The following is a 21,834-nucleotide window of genomic DNA, read 5'->3' as shown; positions in this document are numbered from 1 at the left end:
GACACTATGAAGGTTGACATACATTACAGTAGGTCAACCACTAAAAGATGGACATGGCTTAGTTTGACACATGAAACAGGTCAACCCGGCTAAGGTCGACAGGGTTGGAAGGTTGATAATGGGAAGGTTTCCCATTTTTTTTGCAAAACAGGCAATATTTCATATCCTACCATCCACTAGGGCATGGAGGGAGAACATAATGGTGTGCTAAGTGCAGCAAGCCATGCGAGGGGATGGGGTACACTGACACAGTGTCCATGTCGACTTGCGTCGAATTTGGGACAAAAAAAATGTAAATGCAAAACTCATGTTGAACTTTTGAATGTCAACCTTCCAACCCTGTCGACCTTAGCAGTGTCAACCTATTTCATGTGTCAACCTAAGCTCAGTCGACCTTTAGTGGTTGACCTTCATAATGTCGAGCCTAAGACCCATACCCTCCCTGGAAACCATGAACGGTGTGGGTCCTGAGGACCAAGTTTGAGAACCGCTGTTTAAGAGTAAAGTGTGAAGAACCGAGTGCATATCTGCAAAGTGTAAAACAGAGCATTTTCCTTCCCTACACCTCATCCGTTATGGTGATTACTGAAATTACATCTAGTTACCATTATTGAAAAAAGAAAAGCAGAAAACAGACCTGTTATGAAAGTGGTATATTTCTTCCATATTGCCAAACAACACATCCTTTTTATTGTGGAACATTGGAGGTAGGAGATGCATCATTAAGGGGTTCTCCATCTCTGCAGCATAACCCTGTAACATTGTAAGAACCATCATTAGATCTTAATAGCATTGTCTTGCAGCCTGTACTTTTTGTACTAATTGTACAGTGTTCCTTAAAAATTCAGCAAATTTAGGTTTCTGGAGGTTTCTAGTTATATGGAAAATTCCAAAAATATACAAACTTATATTTAGAAATTTCTCCCATCTTTCAGCCATTTTGATCCTCATATACTCCGTTAATTTGGGTAGCAGTACTCCTCAAAAGTAAACACTTGGGGAAAGCCAAGGGGGGACAACTCTGAGTATATCTCAAAGACACTTGTATATACCACACTTCCACTTACTTTCAGAATACTCCAAGCAAGGGATTTGAACAAACCACCTACACCGTATTCATACTTTTCACTTTCGAGCTACCAGTACATATGATTTGGATGTGCATTGAAAATATCATTTGTTTTAGCTAAATCCCCCTGAATTTAAAACAGACAAGTCTTCACGTGCCAAGAAAACTCAAACCCTAAACCTCAAACATTGCTTTCAGATACCTTACGCATGAAGCTATTTGCATGGTGATCCTAACTATATTGTATGAAGCTAGTTGTAATTTTCTGTTTAAATTCACTACAGATCAGTGTCCCGCTGCATCTGAGCATCTACTACAAAACACAGTGACAATGGGTATGGGCAGTACACTCTTGCAAATGGGCAGCAGCTTACGTGGCTAGTCACAATTGCAGACCCATCCACGGGTAAAATGAGAGCAGACATCTGTATGTGTGACCTGCTACTTCAGTCATGGTCTATGTGATTTATATTTTTCACATGAACCTGTTATTGTCCCACACCCAGATAGCCAGAGCATTAGTCTTAGCAGGTTACTACAGTAAACATATTTTGCAAACCAAACATACCTCAAGCACAGAGAGAAGTTCTTCCACATATACTCTTTCTGTCTCTATAAGTTCATTCATGACATGTCTAAAAGAATAAAGAACAGTAAGAGAAGGATTTTGGCTTGCTGCACTTAGATCTACTACACTGATGTTCTAGCCATATAAAAGTAGAACAGTTTGTGCATTTATGTAAATAGTGGCCACATTTTCTTATTTAGACTCTAAGCTCCACAAGAGAAGGGACTAATGTGAAATACTGAACCAGTGGTTCCCAAACAGGGTGCTGTGGGTTTCTGGCCAAATCAGGTTATTTATGGTCAATATGACATGAAAACCCAGTGGCAATCATAAACTATGTGGACAAACAGTGCAGTCATGCCTATCACCCATAACTGAACCCACTGATGAAATGGTAGGCACAATTTACTTAACCCCTTCATGACAGAGCCAGTTTGTGCCTTCATGACAGAGCCCTTTTTTTCAAATCTGACATGTCTCACTTAAGTGGGGATAACTTTTTTTGCTTTTACTTATCCCAGTGATTTTGAGATTGTTTTCTCGTGACACATTGTACTTCAAGTTAGTGGTAAATTTTGGTCGATACAGTCTGTGTTTTTTTGTGAAAAATACCAAAATATCGTGAAAAAATGGAAAATTTAGCAATATGCAAAATGTTAAATTTTCTGCTTGTGAGACAAATAATCATACCACTCAAAATAGTTAATAACTAACATAGACCATATGTCTACTTTATGTTGCCATCATTATTTCAACCCCCTTTTCATTTTTTTGGACACTAGGAGGCTTCAAATATGACTAGCAAATTCTCAAATTTTCAAGAAAATTTCAAACACTGATTTTTTTAGGGACCAGTTCAGTTCTTATGTGACTTTGAGGGACTTGTATGTGAGACACCCCCATAAATGATGCCATTTCAAAAACTGCACCCCTCACAGTATTCAAAACAGCATTTTGGAAGTTTGTTAACCCTTTAGGTGTTTCACAGGAATTAAAACAAAGTGTAGGTGAAATTTCAAAATTTCTTTTTTTTTGCAGAGTTTCAATTTTAATACATTTTTCTAAGGAACACAGTACATTTTACTAGAGAAATGTGACTAAAAATTGATTCCCCCAATTCTTTTGTTTTCATAAATATCCTATATGTGGCCCTAGTGTGCACGTTGACCAAACCACAGGCTTCATAATAGAAGGAGCACCTACTTGATTTTGGAGCCTCCTTTTTATGAGATTTTTTTTTAGGCACCATGTAGGTTTCTAGGCACCATAAGTGCTAAAAGTTAGGAACCTTCCCCACAAGTCACCCCATTTTGCAATCTACACCCCTCAGGGAATTCATCTAGGGGTATAGTGTACATTTCAAACCCCCAGGGGTTTCACCAATTTTGGTACAACTGGGATGTGAAAATGGAAAATTACATTTTTTTACACAAACATGCAGTTCTGGCTCAAAATTTTTCATTTTCACAAGGAATGAAGGAGACAAAGCACCCCAAAATCTGTGCCCCAATTTCTCCCGAGTACGGCAATGCCTCACATGTGACCAAAAAATACCAGTGGGGCGCATAGCAGGACTCAGAAGGGAAGGAGTGATTTTTGGATTTGGCAGCACAGATTTTGGTGGAATGAATGGTGGGTGCCATGTTGCATTAGCAAGACTCCCAAAGCACCAATACAGTGGAACCCCCCCACAAGTCACCCCATTTTGCAAAGTACACCCCTCAGGGAATTCATCTAGGGGTATAGTGTACATTTCAAACCCCCAGGGGTTTCACCAATTTTGATACAACTGGGATGTGAAAATGGAAAATTACATTTTTTTACACAAACATGCAGTTCTGGCTCAACATTTTTCATTTTCACAAGGAATGAAGGAGACAAAGCACCCCAAAATCTGTGCCCCAATTTCTCCCGAGTACGGCAATGCCTCACATGTGACCAAAAAATACCAGTTGGGTGCATGGCAGGACTCAGAAGGGAAGGAGTGATTTTTGGATTTTGCAGCACAGATTTTGGTGGAATGAATGGTGGGTGCTATGTTGCACCAATACAGTGGAACCCCCCCACAAGTCACCCCATTTTGCAAAGTACACCCCTCAGGGAATTCATCTAGGGGTATAGTGTACATTTCAAACCCCCAGGGGTTTCACCAATTTTGGTACAACTGGGATGTGAAAATGGAAAATTACATTTTTTTACACAAACATGCAGTTCTGGCTCAAAATTTTTCATTTTCACAAGGAATGAAGGAGACAAAGCACCCCAAAATCTGTGCCCCAATTTCTCCCGAGTACGGCAATGCCTCACATGTGACCAAAAAATACCAGTGGGGCGCATGGCAGGACTCAGAAGGGAAGGAGTGATTTTTGGATTTGGCAGCACAGATTTTGGTGGAATGAATGGTGGGTGCCATGTTGCATTAGCAAGACTCCCAAAGCACCAATACAGTGGAACCCCCCCACAAGTCACCCCATTTTGCAAAGTACACCCCTCAGGGAATTCATCTAGGGGTATAGTGTACATTTCAAACCCCCAGGGGTTTCACCAATTTTGGTACAACTGGGATGTGAAAATGGAAAATTACATTTTTTTACACAAACATGCAGTTCTGGCTCGAAATGTTTCATTTTCACAAGGAATGAAGGAGACAAAGCACCCCAAAATCTGTGCCCCAATTTCTCCCGAGGACGGCAATGCCTCACATGTGACCAAAAAATACCAGTGGGGCGCATGGCAGGACTCAGAAGGGAAGGAGTGATTTTTGGATTTGGCAGCACAGATTTTGGTGGAATGAATGGTGGGTGCCATGTTGCATTAGCAAGACTCCCAAAGCACCAATACAGTGGAACCCCCCCACAAGTCACCCCATTTTGCAAAGTACACCCCTCAGGGAATTCATCTAGGGGTATAGTGTACATTTCAAACCCCCAGGGGTTTCACCAATTTTGATACAACTGGGCAGTGAAAATGAAAAATTACATTTTTTTACACAAAAATGCAGTTCTGGCTCAAAATTTTTCATTTTCACAAGGAATGAAGGAGACAAAGCACCCCAAAATCTGTGCCCCAATTTCTCCCGAGTACGGCAATGCCTCACATGTGACCAAAAAATACCAGTTGGGCGCATGGCAGGACTCAGAAGGGAAGGAGTGATTTTTGGATTTGGCAGCACAGATTTTGGTGGAATGAATGGTGGGTGCCATGTTGCATTAGCAAGACTCCCAAAGCACCAATACAGTGGAACCCCCCCACAAGTCACCCCATTTTGCAAAGTACACCCCTCAGGGAATTCATCTAGGGGTATAGTGCACATTTCAAACCCCCAGGGGTTTCACCAATTTTGATACAACTGGGCAGTGAAAATGAAAAATTACATTTTTTTACACAAAAATGCAGTTCTGGCTCAAAATTTTTAATTTTCACAAGGAATGAAGGAGACAAAGCACCCCAAAATCTGTGCCCCAATTTCTCCCGAGTACGGCAATGCCTCACATGTGACCAAAAAATACCAGTTGGGCGCATGGCAGGACTCAGAAGGGAAGGAGTGATTTTTGGATTTGGCAGCACAGATTTTGGTGGAATGAATGGTGGGTGCTATGTTGCATTACCAATACAGTGGAACCCCCCCACAAGTGACCCCATTTTGCAAACTACACTCCTCAGGGAATTCATCTAGGGGTATAGTGTACATTTCAAACCCCCAGGGGTTTCACCAATTTTGGTACAACTGGGCTGTGAAAATGAAAAATTACATTTTTTTACACAAAAATGTACTTCTGGCTCAAAATTTTTCATTTTCACAAGGAATGAAGGAGACAAAGCACCCCAAAATCTGTGCCCCCATTTCTCCCGAGTACGGCAATGCCTCACATGTGACCAAAAAATACCAGTGGGGCGCATAGCAGGACTCAGAAGGGAAGGAGTGATTTTTGGATTTGGCAGCACAGATTTTGGTGGAATGAATGGTGGGTGCTATGTTGCATTGCCAATACAGTGGAACCCCCCCACAAGTGACCCCATTTTGCAAACTACACCCCTCAGGGAATTCATCTAGGGGTATAGTGTACATTTCAAACCCCCAGGGGTTTCACCAATTTTGGTACAACTGGGCTGTGAAAATGAAAAATTACATTTTTTTACACAAAAATGTACTTCTGGCTCAAAATTTTTCATTTTCACAAGGAATGAAGGAGACAAAGCACCCCAAAATCTGTGCCCCCATTTCTCCAGAGTACGGCAATGCCTCACATGTGACCAAAAAATACCAGTTGGGTGCATGGCAGGACTCAGAAGGGAAGGAGTGATTTTTGGATTTTGCAGCTCAGATTCTGGTGGAATGAATGGCGGGTGCTATGTGGCATTAGCAAGACCCCCGATGCACTGTGAAATGATGAACCTAATAATCCATCGATGTGTGGTATATTTTGAAACACTCCTTTATACATAGGCCGGGTTTGTCGGGGCAAGTTTCACAGTGGAAAATAGTTTCCTTTCTTATTCCCTTTTTATAGCAAACTTTGCACCTTTTTTGTGTCCTGCCCTTTCTTGCAGTGGAGGGGATTTCGTTGGGAAAATGCTGCCCTGGTACAATACGGGGGCCAGTACTAGAAGTACTGGGGCCCTCTGCCTGCTGGTTCCCAAATATTAGGCCCTTTATGACTTCCTCTTGAAAGTGCATAAATGTCCCCCTCTGGCCGGTAGAACGGAATAGCACGTAAGCGTTATACAGTGCCATCTGGATGATATACACGGCCAGCTTCTTGTACCAGATATTTGTTTTCCGCAGGGCACTGTACGGCTTCAGTACCTGATCTGAAAGATCCACTCCGCCCATGTACTTATTGTAATCTAGGATACAATTTGGTTTTGAGGTGTGGGTACTGGTACCTCGTACAGGGATGGAGGTGGTACTGTCTCCATGAATTGTTGTCAGTATAAGGACATCCCTCTTGTCCTTATATTTGACCAACAACATATTTTCGGTGCATATTCCCCTGCTTTCACCCCTTCTCATTACTTGGGCAATGTGCGTTTTTGGGAGGCCTCTTTGGTTCTTACGCACAGTACCGCAAGCTGCTGTACCTCTTGAACCAAGGGCCTTAAACAGGGGGATGCTGGTGTAAAAGTTATCCACATAGAGGTGATAACCCTTATCCAGGAAGGGGTGCATTAAATCCCAGACAATTTTTCCACTAACACCTACGAGGGAGGGGGGGCATTCTGGCGGTTCAATTCTTGAATCCTTCCCTTCATATACCCTAAACTTGTGGGTGTACCCTGTGGTGCTTTCACACAGCTTATACATTTTTATGCCATACCTTGCCCTCTTACTGGGAAGGTACTGGCGGAATTTAACCCTTCCTTTAAAATGTATAAGGGACTCGTCGATGCTAATACATTTATCAGGGATGTATAGCTCTGCAAATTTGGCACTGAAATGATCAATGACCGGCCTGACTTTGAATAGCCTGTCAAAGGTGGGATCATCTCTGGGTGGGCACTGTGCATTATCGGTGTAATGTATAAATTTATGGATTGCCTCAAAACGAGTCCGAGTCATGGCCATACGGTAAAATGGGGTGCTGTACAGAACATCTGTACTCCAATATTGCCTAATTTGTGGCTTTTTTACTATGCCCATATGAAACACCAGACCCCAAAACGTCATCATCTCTACTGCATCTACAGGGGTCCACCTAGCAAATGATGACGTGGGGTTTTGAGCAATAAACTGCTGGGCATATAAATTAGTTTGGTCCACCATTAAATTTATAAAATCATCAGAGAAAAATAATTTGAAAAAGTCAATTTCTCTGAGACCTGTGGAATCAAATTGGATTCCTGGCATGGCCAAAAACTCAGGAACCTGGGGCTCAAAATTGTCTGGTGGTGGGGTCCATACGAGATCAATTATTGGGGGGGGGGGGTCTCAGCTGCTCTACGGGGGCGTCTTTGAGGGGGTCCCTCATCACCAGAGGAGGAAGAGGAGCTTAAGACGAATCCTTCAAATTCCCCGCTTGCCTCACTGGCTGTGTCAGAATCAGAAGCAAGCATGGCATATGCCTCCTCCACTGAATACATTCTTCTGGATGACTGGGATGACATTTGGGATGACATTTGGGATGACATTTTTATTTTTGTGTTACTGGTAGTGAAATGTTTCAACACGTGTATAGTGTAGGGGGGGGTACAAACTTTATTTCAACCCGGGGGGTATGTAGTGTGTTGTGTGTATGTAGTGCAGAACAAAAAAAATACTTTATACAAAAAAAAAAAAAAATTGAAGGGGTTAAAAAAAAAAAAAATTGAAGGGGTTAAAAAAAAAAAAATTGAAGGGGTTAAAAAAACAAAAAAAAAGGTCCTGCGCCAAAAATTGAGCACAGATGTTGGTCAGTAACGTCTGTCACTGAACAGCGCTCAAAGGCAACAGGAATTTGATCAAAAAAAAAAAAAAAATAGATCAACCCTGTGCCGAAAAAGCTGATCAGTGATGTACGTCACTGATCAGCGCACAGTGGCCACAGGACACCCACAAAATCACAGTGTGTGTAAAAAAAAAATTAAAAAAAGACCACACAGCACCCACAAAAAAAAAAAAAAGGTGATCAGTGATGCGACACTGATTACCAGTGAGGGGCAGCAGGTGCACAACCTTTGGTGCAACTGGCAGCAACTGACAGGTATATATATAAAAAAAAAAAACCTCTGCGCCCCCAAAAAGTTGCTGATCACCTCAGATATAGTGATCAGCACAAAAGGCGGGGGTAGCAGACACAAAATATACACTCTCTATCACTCTCTGTCACTATCTCTCTCTATCTCTCACTATCTATCACTATCTATCACACTGCAGCAGCAGCACTGACAGTTATATGTATAAAAAAAAACCTGCACCCCCAAAAAGGGGGGGTAGCAGACACAAAATATACACTCTCTATCACTCTCTGTCACTATCTCTCTCTATCTCTCTATCTCTCACTATCTATCACTATCTATCACTATCTATCACTATGACACTGCAGCAGCAGCACTGACAGTTATATATATAAAAAAAAAACCTGCACCCCCAAAAAGGGGGGGTAGCAGACACAAATCTCTCTATCTCTCACTATCTCTCACTATCTCTCACTATCTATCACTATCTATCACTATGACACTGCAGCAGCAGCGACAGTTATTGATATACAAAAAACCCCTGCACCCCCAAAAAGGGGGGGTAGCAGACACAAAATATAGCTCTCTCTGTCACTATCTCTCTATCTCTCTCTATCTCTCTCTCTCTATCTCTCTATCACACTGCAGCAGCAGCAGGAAGTCTCAGGAAGTCAGATCCAGGAAGCGTCCAGCACGCTACAAGCAGTGATCAAGTGATCAGGTAAGGTATTTGCAAGGATCAGGTAAGTATTAGCAAGGATCAGGTCAGTATCACGGCAGATAGGCACGGTGACCGCTCTGCACGCTACTCCAGACCGGAATGGCGTCTGCAGCGCAGTCACCGTTAGTTTAAATGTCGCGCCTTGGCTGTGATTGGTCCGTGGGTCCCACGGACTAATCACAGCCTTGGGGGCAGGTGGGGTGAGGGTGGGGTGAGGTGTCATCGTCACGATGACCCCCTCATGCCCCCTGACGCCCGGCGGTGATTGACACCTGTGTTACCAAGCGTCTGATTCGCTGGTAACACAGGAAAACGCTGTGAATGGCTGTTCACACTGAACAGCCAATCACAGCGATCGCCGACGGGGGGGCGACATCGCAGCCCCCCCTGGGCATGCAGGGACATGTCTGCTGTCAGGGACAGCAGACATCGTCCCTCTGTCACTGCGTCTCGAGACGCAGTGACAGTTTAAAGTCATGACGTATATATACGTCATGTGTCGGGAAGTACTTCCCGGCCATGACGTATATATACGTCAAATGTCGTGAAGGGGTTAAATACGTACATTTTACTGAAATTTTTAATAAGAAACTAGGGGTGCCATCAGAAAAATGCTGACACTCTAGGGCACCGTGATTGAAGGTAGTTTGGTAACCAGTGGATTGAACCCTTCCCTGTACAAGCAAAGTATAGTAGGTTGGTGCCATACACATCAAAGACCATCGGCACTTCAGTTTTTTTTAGATATTGCATGCATCTCTGTAACCTCAATGGATTCAGTATGAAACCCCGGCGTTCAAAATCCCGACGCTGGAATCCCGACCGCCGAAATCCCGACAAGGGGGGGGGGGAGAGACGTGGATCGCCCCCCCTTGCGGGCTCGCTGCGCTCGCCACGCAGCGGGCACGGTGAATCGCTATGCTCGGCACGCTAATTTATTCTCCCTCCAGGGGTGTCGTGGACACCCACGGAGGGAGAAAGTGTTGGGATTTCGGCGGTCGGGATTTCGACCGCCGGGATCCCGACCGCCGGGATTTGAACTGCATCCCACCTCAATAATTATAAGCCGTTTACACACCAGAACGATGTGTACCTAGACAAAACATTGCATATGAAACCATTTCCTCATTCCATCCTCAGGGTGTACATCTAAACGTTTTAGCTGAGATCACATTTTGATTTGTCTGGAAACAACATCGGACCAAGCTAACTCTAGCGTGTACCTGGCCTTAAATTATGATGCTGAAGGTACATGATTGTCCAAACAAAAAGTCTGATGGATCAAATTGAGCTATGAACTTTTTTGCCACTTTGATCTATTTAAGGAAATATAAAAACTCCCATGTATATTAAGTATATATTTTACTATGGGGTAAAGGTTACAAACTTGTAGGCTATTGTTATTGCAGAGAAGTACTGAGAGCTCTATACCTGAATCTAGTTAGGATGGTAAATGAAATGGGAGTTGATTCAGTGATAGACATAGGGGGAAATTTACTAAGATGTGTATTCTACTTCACATGTGATGTTGCTATGGGCAACCAATCAGAATCTACTTCTTATTTATTTAGCACCCTCTAGAAGATAGTAGACAGGATCTGATTGGTTGCCCATAGCAACATCACATGTGAAGTAGAATATATATCTTAGTAAATTTCCCCCATAATATCAATTATTATGACTTACTACAATGATATATAATAATCACCTTCTTAACACTGCTAGGCTTTCTTCATTGTCCATCATCGAAGAACTCCGAACTTGACCATCCACTTCACTCTAGAAAGAAACGTCATCCTTAAATACTGTACAGCCCGTGACTAGCGTAGGAGCATGTCTACAGCAGTGTGCGATATATCCCTCAGACACAAAGCAGAATATCATACACATTTTTAGAATTTTCATAGAAGCATTACAATCTTTTATTCTTTCCATGTAAGTTTTGTGCTGTAGACTATGCACCAGTTTAGTTGTATTAATATCCTCCTGAAGGTATGGCCTCCAGAATTGAACACTATTCTAGATGAAGCTGTGCCAATGACTATACAGTGACATTATTACTTCTTTCTTTCTGCTCTCCCTATACAAACAAGCATCTAACTTGACTTGTTCATTGCTTTGGTACATTGCTCATCAGTATTTACATCACCTAAAATAGTGACTCCTAAACCCATTCCTCCTCGGTAATTTCCATAATAGTGCCATCAATACTATATTTAACCTTTGAGTTTTTGAGACCCAAGTGCATGATTTTGCATTTTCTTGCATTGTACTGTAGTTTAACCAAGATCGTCAATTATGTGCGTTACCCTCCTGGTGTGTCTACCCTCTTGCATACCTTTGTCTTATCTGCAAAAAGGCATACTCTCCATTTATTTGCAATGTCAACAATGGTCACAGTACTCCACCAGTAATATTTCCCTCCTGAGACTGCACTCCATTTAAGGTAACCATTTTACTGGAACTCCCCCCAAGTACCATTACTCTAGTTAACCAGTCAAATAAATGATCTCTCCGCAGTTAACTGTTTGGGAGACTGTATGTTGCTGGATTTGTTATATTCTACAATTGATTTATCCACTTTCAGTTTTAAGAGTTCGGTAAGAAACTTCTCTGTAAATATAAAGTTGTGTCCACATACATCTATCCTCCATTCGATACAAGTCACGTTACACATCTGCAAATGAAATGCTACGTTACATGGGTTTCCAGGAAATCTGTAACATTCCACTTCCTGTGTATACAGCAGCTGCAGTGGTACACTGCATATAGATATGCTGCATATCATATTAATAAACAGAAGCTGCTTGTGCGTCATACTCACTCCAGTTTTGCAAATAACACAGTATTTAATGGATAAAGTTGCAAAAATTACGCCCAGTGCTACTGAATGCCGCAACTAGAGTTAAATTCAAAAGGAGACATTTTACGAATAAACATACTTGCAACTAACTGCAGCCTCATTCCCCTCTATTTCACTAGTGAATACTGAACAAAGCCTGCAGCTGAGGGCACAACACAGCTGGTACTGCCCCTAGGCTGTCACACCCGGTCATATCCCTTGTGCGTATGGGGTGGTGTGATTTAACTATACATCACATTGCGTGTTCAGGTCTTAGGTGTGTATCCAGCTTAAGCGTGAGTCTAAGAATGCAGAATACACAAAATTGCAAAAAAACTGCTACATTTGGTGAGAATTACCAAAGCTACATTGTATTTCTATTAGTCAAGTATGGAAATGAAACATCCACTGACAGAGAATAAAGGTAATTATTGCACAGAAACCAGCCAAAATGTATGATCTAACACACCTTTGTTCTGCGATAGTTCATCCGCCTTTGGAGAACACTTTCCACAGAAGATCTTTGCTCTGAGGCCCTCTGTAGAACTAAATGAGAGACATAAACATATTGTGAATAACTACCTAGAACCAGCATATACTGTACTGGGTTTAAATCTTCATACCCCTTCACCCCATATAAAATGGGGGTATAGTTTTTTATAGAATGGAAATCAAAAAGCAAAAAGCAATTCGTGTCCCCGCGTGAGCAGTGTCCATCAATATCGGCATCGCCAGTGTTCTCTCACTGGACAACACTAGCACTGTCAGCTCGCTCAGCACATAGAGCTGACAGCTCGCTCTGTGTGTGGGCGGTCAGCTCTGCGTGCTGGGCGACAGAACTGCCCGACCTAGCATAGCTAGGTAGTGCACACACCTTTGAAAAAGCCACAGCCAGTGGCGAAACGCGTCAGTTGTGACCTCCAGGATTGGACCCCCAGCCATTTCTTCACCCACAGACCTTCATCACCCCCGAACCCCATTTGGGGAATTTGCTTCTTGTCACTGCACATCCAACCACCTTGGACATTCAATTGGAGACCTCCAGGTGAGCCTTCCCTCATCAGCCACCTGTTCTAGAGGACTCATTGCCACCACTCACAGAGTGGGTTTATATCTGGCTCCATAGTGCCAAAAAAAATAGTGGCACTTGGACAACCATCACCCCACTCATCCCCCACAAGGAACACTGCAGCAACCAGATCCACTGAGATCAGTGGCCCAGTGGGCAGCTCCAGGTGCAATTCACATACCACCATTTGCACCAGTACCCCAATACCATCGATGGACATAAACCAGAGTGTCCACTGAGGAAAAAGCCCCCCATCCCCCTCCATCACCACAGTGGACCTTCCTTCCCCCGCCCCTTCCCCACCTTGTCATCCAAGGAACTTTGCAGTCCCATCTACCCTCCAGCGGCCATTGGTGGCCCCTCTTCAACCAGTGAGGACCATTTGGGCATCCAAGAAACCTGCATTTCACAGAATCCTCCAACAGCAAAAAAGATACAGCTCCGTGTTCGAGTGAGGACTTGTGACGTCAATCCCCCATCCACTTTGGTACAGTGACCCCAAGACCAGCAATTTGGGCTAAGTGAACGTAACCTACATTGGACTTTACACCAAGCGTCCATCCTGAGAGTGAGATACCCCTCCTTATTTTCCTTTTTCATTTTATCATTAATGTCTTTGTATATGTCAATGTTTTAATATATTTCTGTATTATATAAAATTACCTGTAAATTTTTAAACTTCATTGAGAGTGTGTAGTCATGCATTGTAGTACCAGCGCTGCTTCTCTTTTTTTCTTTTTTGCACCACCTGTCCTAGTGACAGTCTCAACAGGGATTGACTACCCCTGTTATAAAGCAGCTGCCTAGAGGAACTTCTCATATAACAGGTGCCCCCATATATACTCTCCAGTAGAGTATATAATTGTTCCCAGGTAGTGCACACATCTCTGTGTGTAGGGCCCATTACTCAGCATCATGATTGGTGTATCTGTTTACCTGGAGAAGAATTGGGGGATTTGGACAGTGCTTCTGGTCTAGGTGCTACAGGCTGTACAGGACGAGTTTGCTTAGCTGCCAACTTTCTGAGGCTTCCTTTCCTCTTCTCAAACATCTCCTGCATACTTTGCTGCTTCTGGAACACCTTGTTAACATGGTCCTGTTGTGCAAGACTGGGTTAATTTTCCTCCATTTAAATCATTTAAAGAAGAAAAGAGCTAACAGTACAAGATTATGGGCTATAAGATATGGGCATCGTACCTGTAGTTCCAGGGTGAGAATTGTTTCATACTGAGCCACAACACTCCGCAAGTCTTTAATGGTGACTTCTGTGCCACTCTCAAGGAATCTTTCAATTTCTTGCAGGGCTGATTCTGCTCCATCCTGAGACTGAAATTTATCCACAGGCTGAGAGGCCAGCAAGTAAATTCCCTCATCACACCACTCCATTGTCTGACAAGTGTACACAAGAGAGGTGGGGGGTTAGATAGTAAAAACAAAACACACTGGACTAACCTCACTCCTGTGACATTACTTGTAATTATTATCTGTCAGCTAATGCCCTGCCTATGATACTGCCTAATCCCATCTACAGTCACCTAAACTTCTCCATGATTTACACAAATGAATCCCATTCCAGGTGTTAAAAGTGCTATAAACATGACATAGGATTGTTAGCAGGTGTACAATTAGTGGTAATTAGATGTTAGTGGAACAAATCTGCTGCATTAAGTGATACAGTAGGTGTCACTAACCTTTTCCAGGCATCGGTGAAGTTCTAAAGACTTGTGAAGTTGCTCCCGCCTCTCCTGAATGTGACTGCTTATGTTTCCACAGAGATGATGAAGCTCGTTACATTTTGGGAGGATGGAGTCCACTGCGTAGTGATTGCTAAGGATGAGATGATCACCTTCTCTTGCCAAAACCTGTGCGGACTGTATCACTTCCTAATGAGTGAGAGAAATTCTGTAAGAAGGTTACCGTTACAGAACGCACTCTCCTATCTGCTGGAATTGCAGGAATTTGGTCACAGCTAGTTGCCATGTATAATCATATCCAATTTCCCCACATTTATATGGGTGCAAAACTGAATAAGTGGTGAGAATGAACTGGCATTGTGTTCCCCCCAGTGAGTAAAACAGAATCAGATTGATTGCTATGTGCAACAACATTGTAAACCTGCACTTTAGTAAATATACCTCCAAAACAGCAGGTTGGGAAATTTGAAAACAGATGGTTAAATAAGATAGTAAAGAAGGGGTACGGTCAAGAGAGGATAGAAAGATTCCGATGTAGTCTACATAGAGATTGGACAGGAGACTGAACGCCGTGATAATATCAAAGGGCTGAGAATACATATAGGGCTACAACAGACAGTGGGAGTGGAGAGGAAAGTGGATAGGGAGAGAATGTTACAAAGGCCAATGAAGGTGGTAGAGGGTGACCAACATGTTGGAAGTGGAACAGAAGAGCTAAACGTTGCTGTTTTCTCACCTGGGACTTTTCCTCAAAGCTGCAGAGGTCCTTTAGGATGTGCTCTACATGGGAGCAGCTGTTCCCAACATCTCCAGATGGCTCTAGCCTCTCAAAAATACTATCCAATGTGGTCTTGATCTAAATAATAAAAATAAATGATACTTCATTATACAACACATTAAAAAAAAATACTTTGAAATAAAATAACAATAGAAAATGTAAAAAAAACTAATACACAAAAGCCCACCCTGGGGAAAACCTGTTGTCATTGGATTGCCATCACTAACTGCTAGCTCTGACAAGCACAGATTGTTACGCTCACTTTACAGTATATGTCGGCACTGTATCCAGGAGCTTTCTCGCTTAGTAATGTAATTAAATTAAGAAGGGGGACATGGAGTGTGGTAAGTTAAAGAATGAAAAATCTGTTCAAAATGTGGATAACCTCATGTATCTTATACATGGAGAAACCATTGCACTCAGTAAGTGTAGTTAGCTCACCTCTCGAAATTTTAGCTCAAAATGTCGCAGTTGTAAGCATTGCTCAAGCTTTTGTTGGTGTTTGGTCCAAAACTCATCAAAAGCCGTTTCTGTTTCATTAAGCTGCATGATCAGTCTGTAAGAAGACAAGAAGATGGGTGTCAGCAATATATTGCTCTATATACAATGCACTGAGGAGAAGCATACTACAGACTTCTTAGAGGTGGTATGGGTTGTAAGGTTTAGACTCAAAAGGTCGACCACTATTGGTCTACTATAGTTAAAAAGGTCGACACATGAAAAAAGTTCAACATGCATTATGTCGACATGGTTAAAGGTCAAAATGGCTTTTACGCGGTTTTTGGTGTGTGTCGACAAATGTCAACATGGGCACCATATAAGTGTACCGCATCCCCTTGCATGGCTCCCTGCACCCACCATGCTTTGTGCCCTGCTCACTATTCTAGTCTCCCTCTAAGCCCACCAGTATGCAATAATATGAACAAGTTGGTTTAAAAAAAAAAAAAAAATATTGAAAACCAGACGTCAACCTTGTTCATGTCAACATTTTCACTGTTGACCTATTGACGGTTGACCAATAGTGAACTGGAAAGGGGTGAGGATAGAAGCTACCAGGTACTCCAAAGAGGCTGCAATGACACCACTAAAATCAAGTCCTTACTAATCAATATTGCATCAACAATATGTTTCATAAAAGTCTCTTATAAAAAGTATCTTGTATACAGATACTTTTGCCTCCTTGTGGTCCATATTAGTTCTCCATTCATTGAGATCCGTAAATGTTCACACAAATATCCAGGCAAGATGGTATGTCATATTTGAAAAACAAACACAAAGCAGACGATTGTCAACACTTCATATATGTTAAAGTCCAAAATGATATGGGGTGTGTTGATAACGCACTGATGACCAGTGGGAAACCTGGCGAGTGCTGGACATGGACGGTTTTGACAGCAATAGCTGGGGAGCTCACCGCATGATTCTCTTAAGTCGACTCATCAAGGCAAATCCCGCAATTTGAGGGTCTTCGAGGAGGGTAGAGGGGCTAAATGATGTAATTTGCATCTTTAGCCCCGCACCCACCCTACGAAATGCCACAAATCACAGTAATTTACCGCTGTGGCCAGGGAGAATATGTGTGTGCCACCGGTATCCGGGGGGGGGGGGGGGGTTGCCCACCTTTCAGGGGGGGCCAGGAGGAGGACCCAATTTTCAGGAGCCTCCTGGTCATTCCGGGAGGGTAGGCAACCCCGATTAAGTGCCTGCTTTTCCAAACTAAAACTGTAAATTTAATGCTAAACTCTTCCCTTCTGCAACCCCTTACCGTGCCAGTAGAATTTTAAAAGAGCCCAGCAAGGAAAATAAGTAACTCAGTGAAACCATCCAAACAACCACAAAAGACAACAGTAGATAAACCAATGGTTAAGACAAAACCCTGCACAACTGAACACAAGGGAGGGGAAGGCAGTGTCCCCCAGATATATTCAAATAAAATGATTCAACAGTAAGTACCAAAACTCCCCATTTCTCTTTCATCCAGGTTGAAAGACATTGGACCATGGAACATTCAACAGCTGTCCCAGGGTAGGCAATACTTAGACTGCTTGATTGGAGAACTGTTCGCCCTGAAGTGGGCATCGTCGGAGGCAAAAACAAGAGAATTGGAAAATTAGAGAACATGTAAACAGAGTACTAAGTAGCTGCCCGACAAACTTGCTCCACAGAAGCCCCATGCCACACCACCAGCAGGTCACCACCGCTGTAACAGAATATGTCGAAACCACATCTAGGGTCGGCAGCCCTGCACTAAAACCAGCCAAAGAGGACAGAATCAAACCCCTTAAGAGCAGGCCAACAAGGTTTCTGTATGTCGGCAGAGAGAGAAAGGTTCACCCAAGTAGATCTGCAGGGCTTGGGCTACGTTTAACAGAGCCTGAACACCCCGATCACGGCAAGTTATTGATGGATGAAATACTAGAAAATGTCCAAGTTCAAGAGGAAAAACAACCCTAAATGCCATGGAAGAAATGGCAGCCTGCAAGACAGAAATTCATGCACCTGGGTAGTATTACTGAACTAATTGAGCATCTGTATGTATGTTGAGCATCTGTATGTATGTTGTTAGAGGCAGAAAGGAGCTTGCATTAGGAGGAGATGCAGGTCCTGAAATGCCAAATGGAGTAGTCTGGGGTTGCTCCAAGGTAGGTAGCTCTTAGTTCAGATATATCAAGTAAGGAGCCATTATCATGTGGCTCCTTGCTGGTTAATTGTAGACCCAATTTAGGGTAACAGTTTGTGGGGTACGGCGCCCCTGGACTGGTGGGGCTGGGTGGCTTTAGCGCGACACGCCCTTACATTCTATTAACACTTTTCACTCACTATCTCTCTTCTATTTTAATTATATTAATTTTTTTTATTTTATCGCTCGCATCAGCTTCCTATCACTAATATTTATTAACACTATAGTATCTCACTGGTGTGCCGCACTGGGCTTTCTAGCTTATGATAGTTTTTGGGGTGTCGCACCATGTACCTAGATATAGCGATAGGGACCGTCAATATACAGAGAAGCCTTGACGTGGCTTGGGGGCATATCATACACCTGCTCAGGTATATGTAACCAATATCTCTGAATTCTATTATCACGTAGTGTTCAAGATCGATTACTAATACTATTCAGTGAGCTGGGGGAAACAATGTATTTTTCTTTACTTACTCGGTATTAACCCCTCCCTCATGCACCCGAGTAGTATTAGTGAACTAATTGAGCATCTACCACTATCTGTAAGACAGAAATTCCAAAAGACGCAAGAGATGCTGCAGGAAATACAATTACAGTGCTGAAATCTGGAAGTATGAAAACATTTGATGTAGATCTTCAAAACACTGTGGCAAGTGTATGATGAAACTGTTTTTTGGGCCAACAACATAGTATGGACCACCAAAGGATAATAACCATTAACCTTTAAGGGTGTAGCTTCAATAAGGCCAGTATTGCCAACTGAGGAAGGTCCTCATGCATTAACGAACCCTGCCACAGTAGATCTGACCATCACGAAAGGTGCCACCTTGGCCTACTGCCAGCTTGAAAACATTGTTCAGCCAGGGCCCATGTGGCCAGTCCAGGACCATTAGGATGACCAGTACCCACTGAGTCTTGACCAGCTTGAAAACCCAAGCTAACAATGGAACTGGGGGAAACAGATAAGCCAGATAGAAGTTTCACAAACTGTCTTGGCATCCAACATGAAAGCCATTGGGTCTCTGGACCTTACACAAACCTAAGGAACCATGAATTGAAGATTAAAGGCTACAAGGTACACCTCTGGAAGATCTAACTTACAAACCAACTGTAGCAAGACCCCCAAATGGAATGACCAATTTCCTGGAAGAAAAGATTCCTCTTAGGAATCCCATCTACCACTTTCCCACTCCAGGCAGAACAAGGGCACCCAGGAATCAATATGAATGTGAATATGATTCAGGTAAGATAGTACCTATGTCGACATTAACACAAAAAACTCATGTGAAAATTTTCTCATTTGGACCTTTTGCTTGTGTCGATGTTTTGACCATGTCGAACTAATGCAGGTTTACCTTTTCCTTGTGTCAAACTTCTGCTTGTCGAACAATAGTGGTTGACCTATCGACTGCCTATCACTCCCGTTTGGTACAACAAAACCAGATTAGTTTTGTTTGGGTGTAGCACTCAGTTTATGACTTACAAAAGATTATGACAATGTTGCAAAACCTAGAGTATATTCATGAATATGATCCATAGTAGCCTACCCTCCTGCATTCTGCAGGAGTCTCCCTGAAATAACAGAAATCTCCCTCTCTCCCTCGTTAGTCTATCAATCTCCCTCATTTCACTTAGCCCACATTACACTGTTACATTTTTGAATGAGAGATATATACATGTACATTGAATGTACAATGCATCATCTGCACCATTTCCCAACAGTTTACCAAGTATAATATCTCTTACTAACTGCTTTGGGGCTCTTCTACATTTGGATATAAGTCATTTTACAAGATGCCTCTCAGATGTAGCTGTACACACCCACGCTTCTAGGTCCCACGTTCACGAAATTTTCACAATATCTCCATATATGGAACTAGACCCACCCTTTGACATGCCCCCTCAATGGGGTGCTTTTCAAAATTCTATTACCAACTATAATCTCCCGAAATTCAGTTTTCAAAAGTAGGCAAGTATGAATTGATCTCAACATTTTCACTCAACACAAAAAAAAAAAACACATTTCACTTAGAAGTATGGGACGATCTTTATGCATTTTTAAACATATCTGGCATCTCCTCTCTAATTGTCATATTAACATCATCCTCTTTATCCTGAATTGTAGCAAATAATTTCCACCCCTTTTCCAATTCAGCGAGGTACTCATCAGGGTTGCCCTTACTAATATTGTTATTTGAGCTGTACTAGAGCCCTTAGCCATCTTCCTGCTAACACTTTTTCATGACATTCATATAGATAATATTGGATTTGGTTAAACAATGGAAGCAAGTCACACATTAGCTCCATCTTTGGGCACAACGGCTGTGCAATAATATTCTAATTCTGAAAGAGGTCTCTTGTGTAAATAGACAACTCCTGCCTTCTTCTACAAACCTCTGCTTCATCCAAAGATACAGCATTTGACCATCTTCAAAAACATTGATCATCTGAGAACCACTCAGGATTCCCGGATGTCCACTGTAATCACGCCGCAGAGGCCAGCAAACCTGAATTGGAAAACGCAGGCCTGGCCTCGGCTTGCCTAGAAAGCATGGTCAACGCGCCAGCCTTTTTGTAGAACATTCACCATTGTTGCCCTTTTCCCACCCACAAACGCATCAGCATGTCAATTATGCTGCAACTTAGGAGGCACTGCAAACACTGTTACATCTACTGATCTACACATACACAGTAAGGATGCTATGCACAGGCAGATCAAGAACCAACAATGAGGTACAGAAACATTTTACATTTCTTTATGATTTATCAAGTTGTGAATACCAAAATAATTATGTCTTACGTTAACTTGTACACTAGCTGTATATTACCAGTGATACCAATGATACCCACCAGCTGATTACCATTCAAAGATCAAAATCAGTTCAGAAAAAGTAAAAAGGAAACCACCAAAAACATTCTACTTGCACATGGACATAAACCATTTCACATATACCATTTATTGTACAAGCAAAATTACCATTGTATTTATGTGAAAAAGGAATTGCAGAAGGGAAATTTACTAAAATAGGAGTTCTGTTTCACATGGGATGTTGTTATGGGCAACCAATCAGAATCTATATCTTATTTATTTAGCACCTTCTAGAAGATAATAGATAGTATCTGACTGGTTGCCCATAGCAACATCCCATCCATAGGTGCCGATTCTGTGGGTGCTCAAGGGCCCGAGCACCCACGGGCCTGAGTCCCGCTGCTGGGCCGCCATATTAACTTGCTAATTTGCAGCTGCAGCACCCACATTGCTGGACCCGCCACCTGGGAAACAGTATGCCGGGAAGAGTGTATTCCGTCCGCCGAGTACCTGCACTGTATGGCCATTTATGTACCTGCACTGTGTGGGCATTTATGGATGTGGAACTCTGTTGCCGTAATTTGAATATTGGAGACAACTGTGCTCCGTAATATAAATTGGCACCCACCAGCAAAAAACATAAATCGGCACCTATGCTCCCATCTTAGTAAATTCCCCCCTAGGTGTCTAGGTCAGAGGCCTGGTAAGCAGTACATGCTTTGCAGGTGATCCTTTCCCATGTAAGGATTACATGACTCATTACATCACTCGTAATCACACTCCATGCATCTCTTCCCACCTCTCCACAGTAGTCTGGTTGTCCTGTTGGTCCTGAGTCATGCTGTACTCTGGGTCCTGTCTAATATGCTGCCTGATCTGATCCAAGATGTCACTTCCCTGCATCAACGCTAATCTCAGGTCATCCTGTAACACCAAGTACACATTAA

General features: G+C 42.6%; 1 protein-coding gene across 13 annotated transcripts in view; it reads right to left on the bottom strand.

The window, feature by feature from the left end:
• The window catches only part of MCF2L (MCF.2 cell line derived transforming sequence like), a 244,660-nt gene that overhangs the window by 36,309 nt on the left and 186,517 nt on the right, over positions 1–21,834 (bottom strand). For all 13 annotated transcript variants that reach the window (XM_083168689.1, XM_083168698.1, XM_083168692.1 and 10 more), the window contains 10 exons: positions 21,687–21,811; positions 15,837–15,951; positions 15,354–15,473; positions 14,615–14,806; positions 14,121–14,312; positions 13,860–14,019; positions 12,324–12,400; positions 10,721–10,791; positions 1,638–1,704; positions 638–753 (listed from right to left, as the gene is read on the bottom strand). In XM_083168689.1, the coding sequence (XP_083024815.1) occupies positions 638–753; positions 1,638–1,704; positions 10,721–10,791; positions 12,324–12,400; positions 13,860–14,019; positions 14,121–14,312; positions 14,615–14,806; positions 15,354–15,473; positions 15,837–15,951; positions 21,687–21,811 (1,235 nt within the window). The remainder of the gene's footprint in view (positions 1–637; positions 754–1,637; positions 1,705–10,720; positions 10,792–12,323; positions 12,401–13,859; positions 14,020–14,120; positions 14,313–14,614; positions 14,807–15,353; positions 15,474–15,836; positions 15,952–21,686; positions 21,812–21,834) is intronic.

Source organism: Crinia signifera, chromosome 2 (genome assembly GCF_055691185.1).
Source record: "Crinia signifera chromosome 2, ASM5569118v1, whole genome shotgun sequence".
NCBI lineage: Eukaryota > Metazoa > Chordata > Amphibia > Anura > Myobatrachidae > Crinia > Crinia signifera.
Note: the sequence above shows the minus strand (reverse complement) of the source record. Positions and strands in the feature narration are given on the sequence as shown.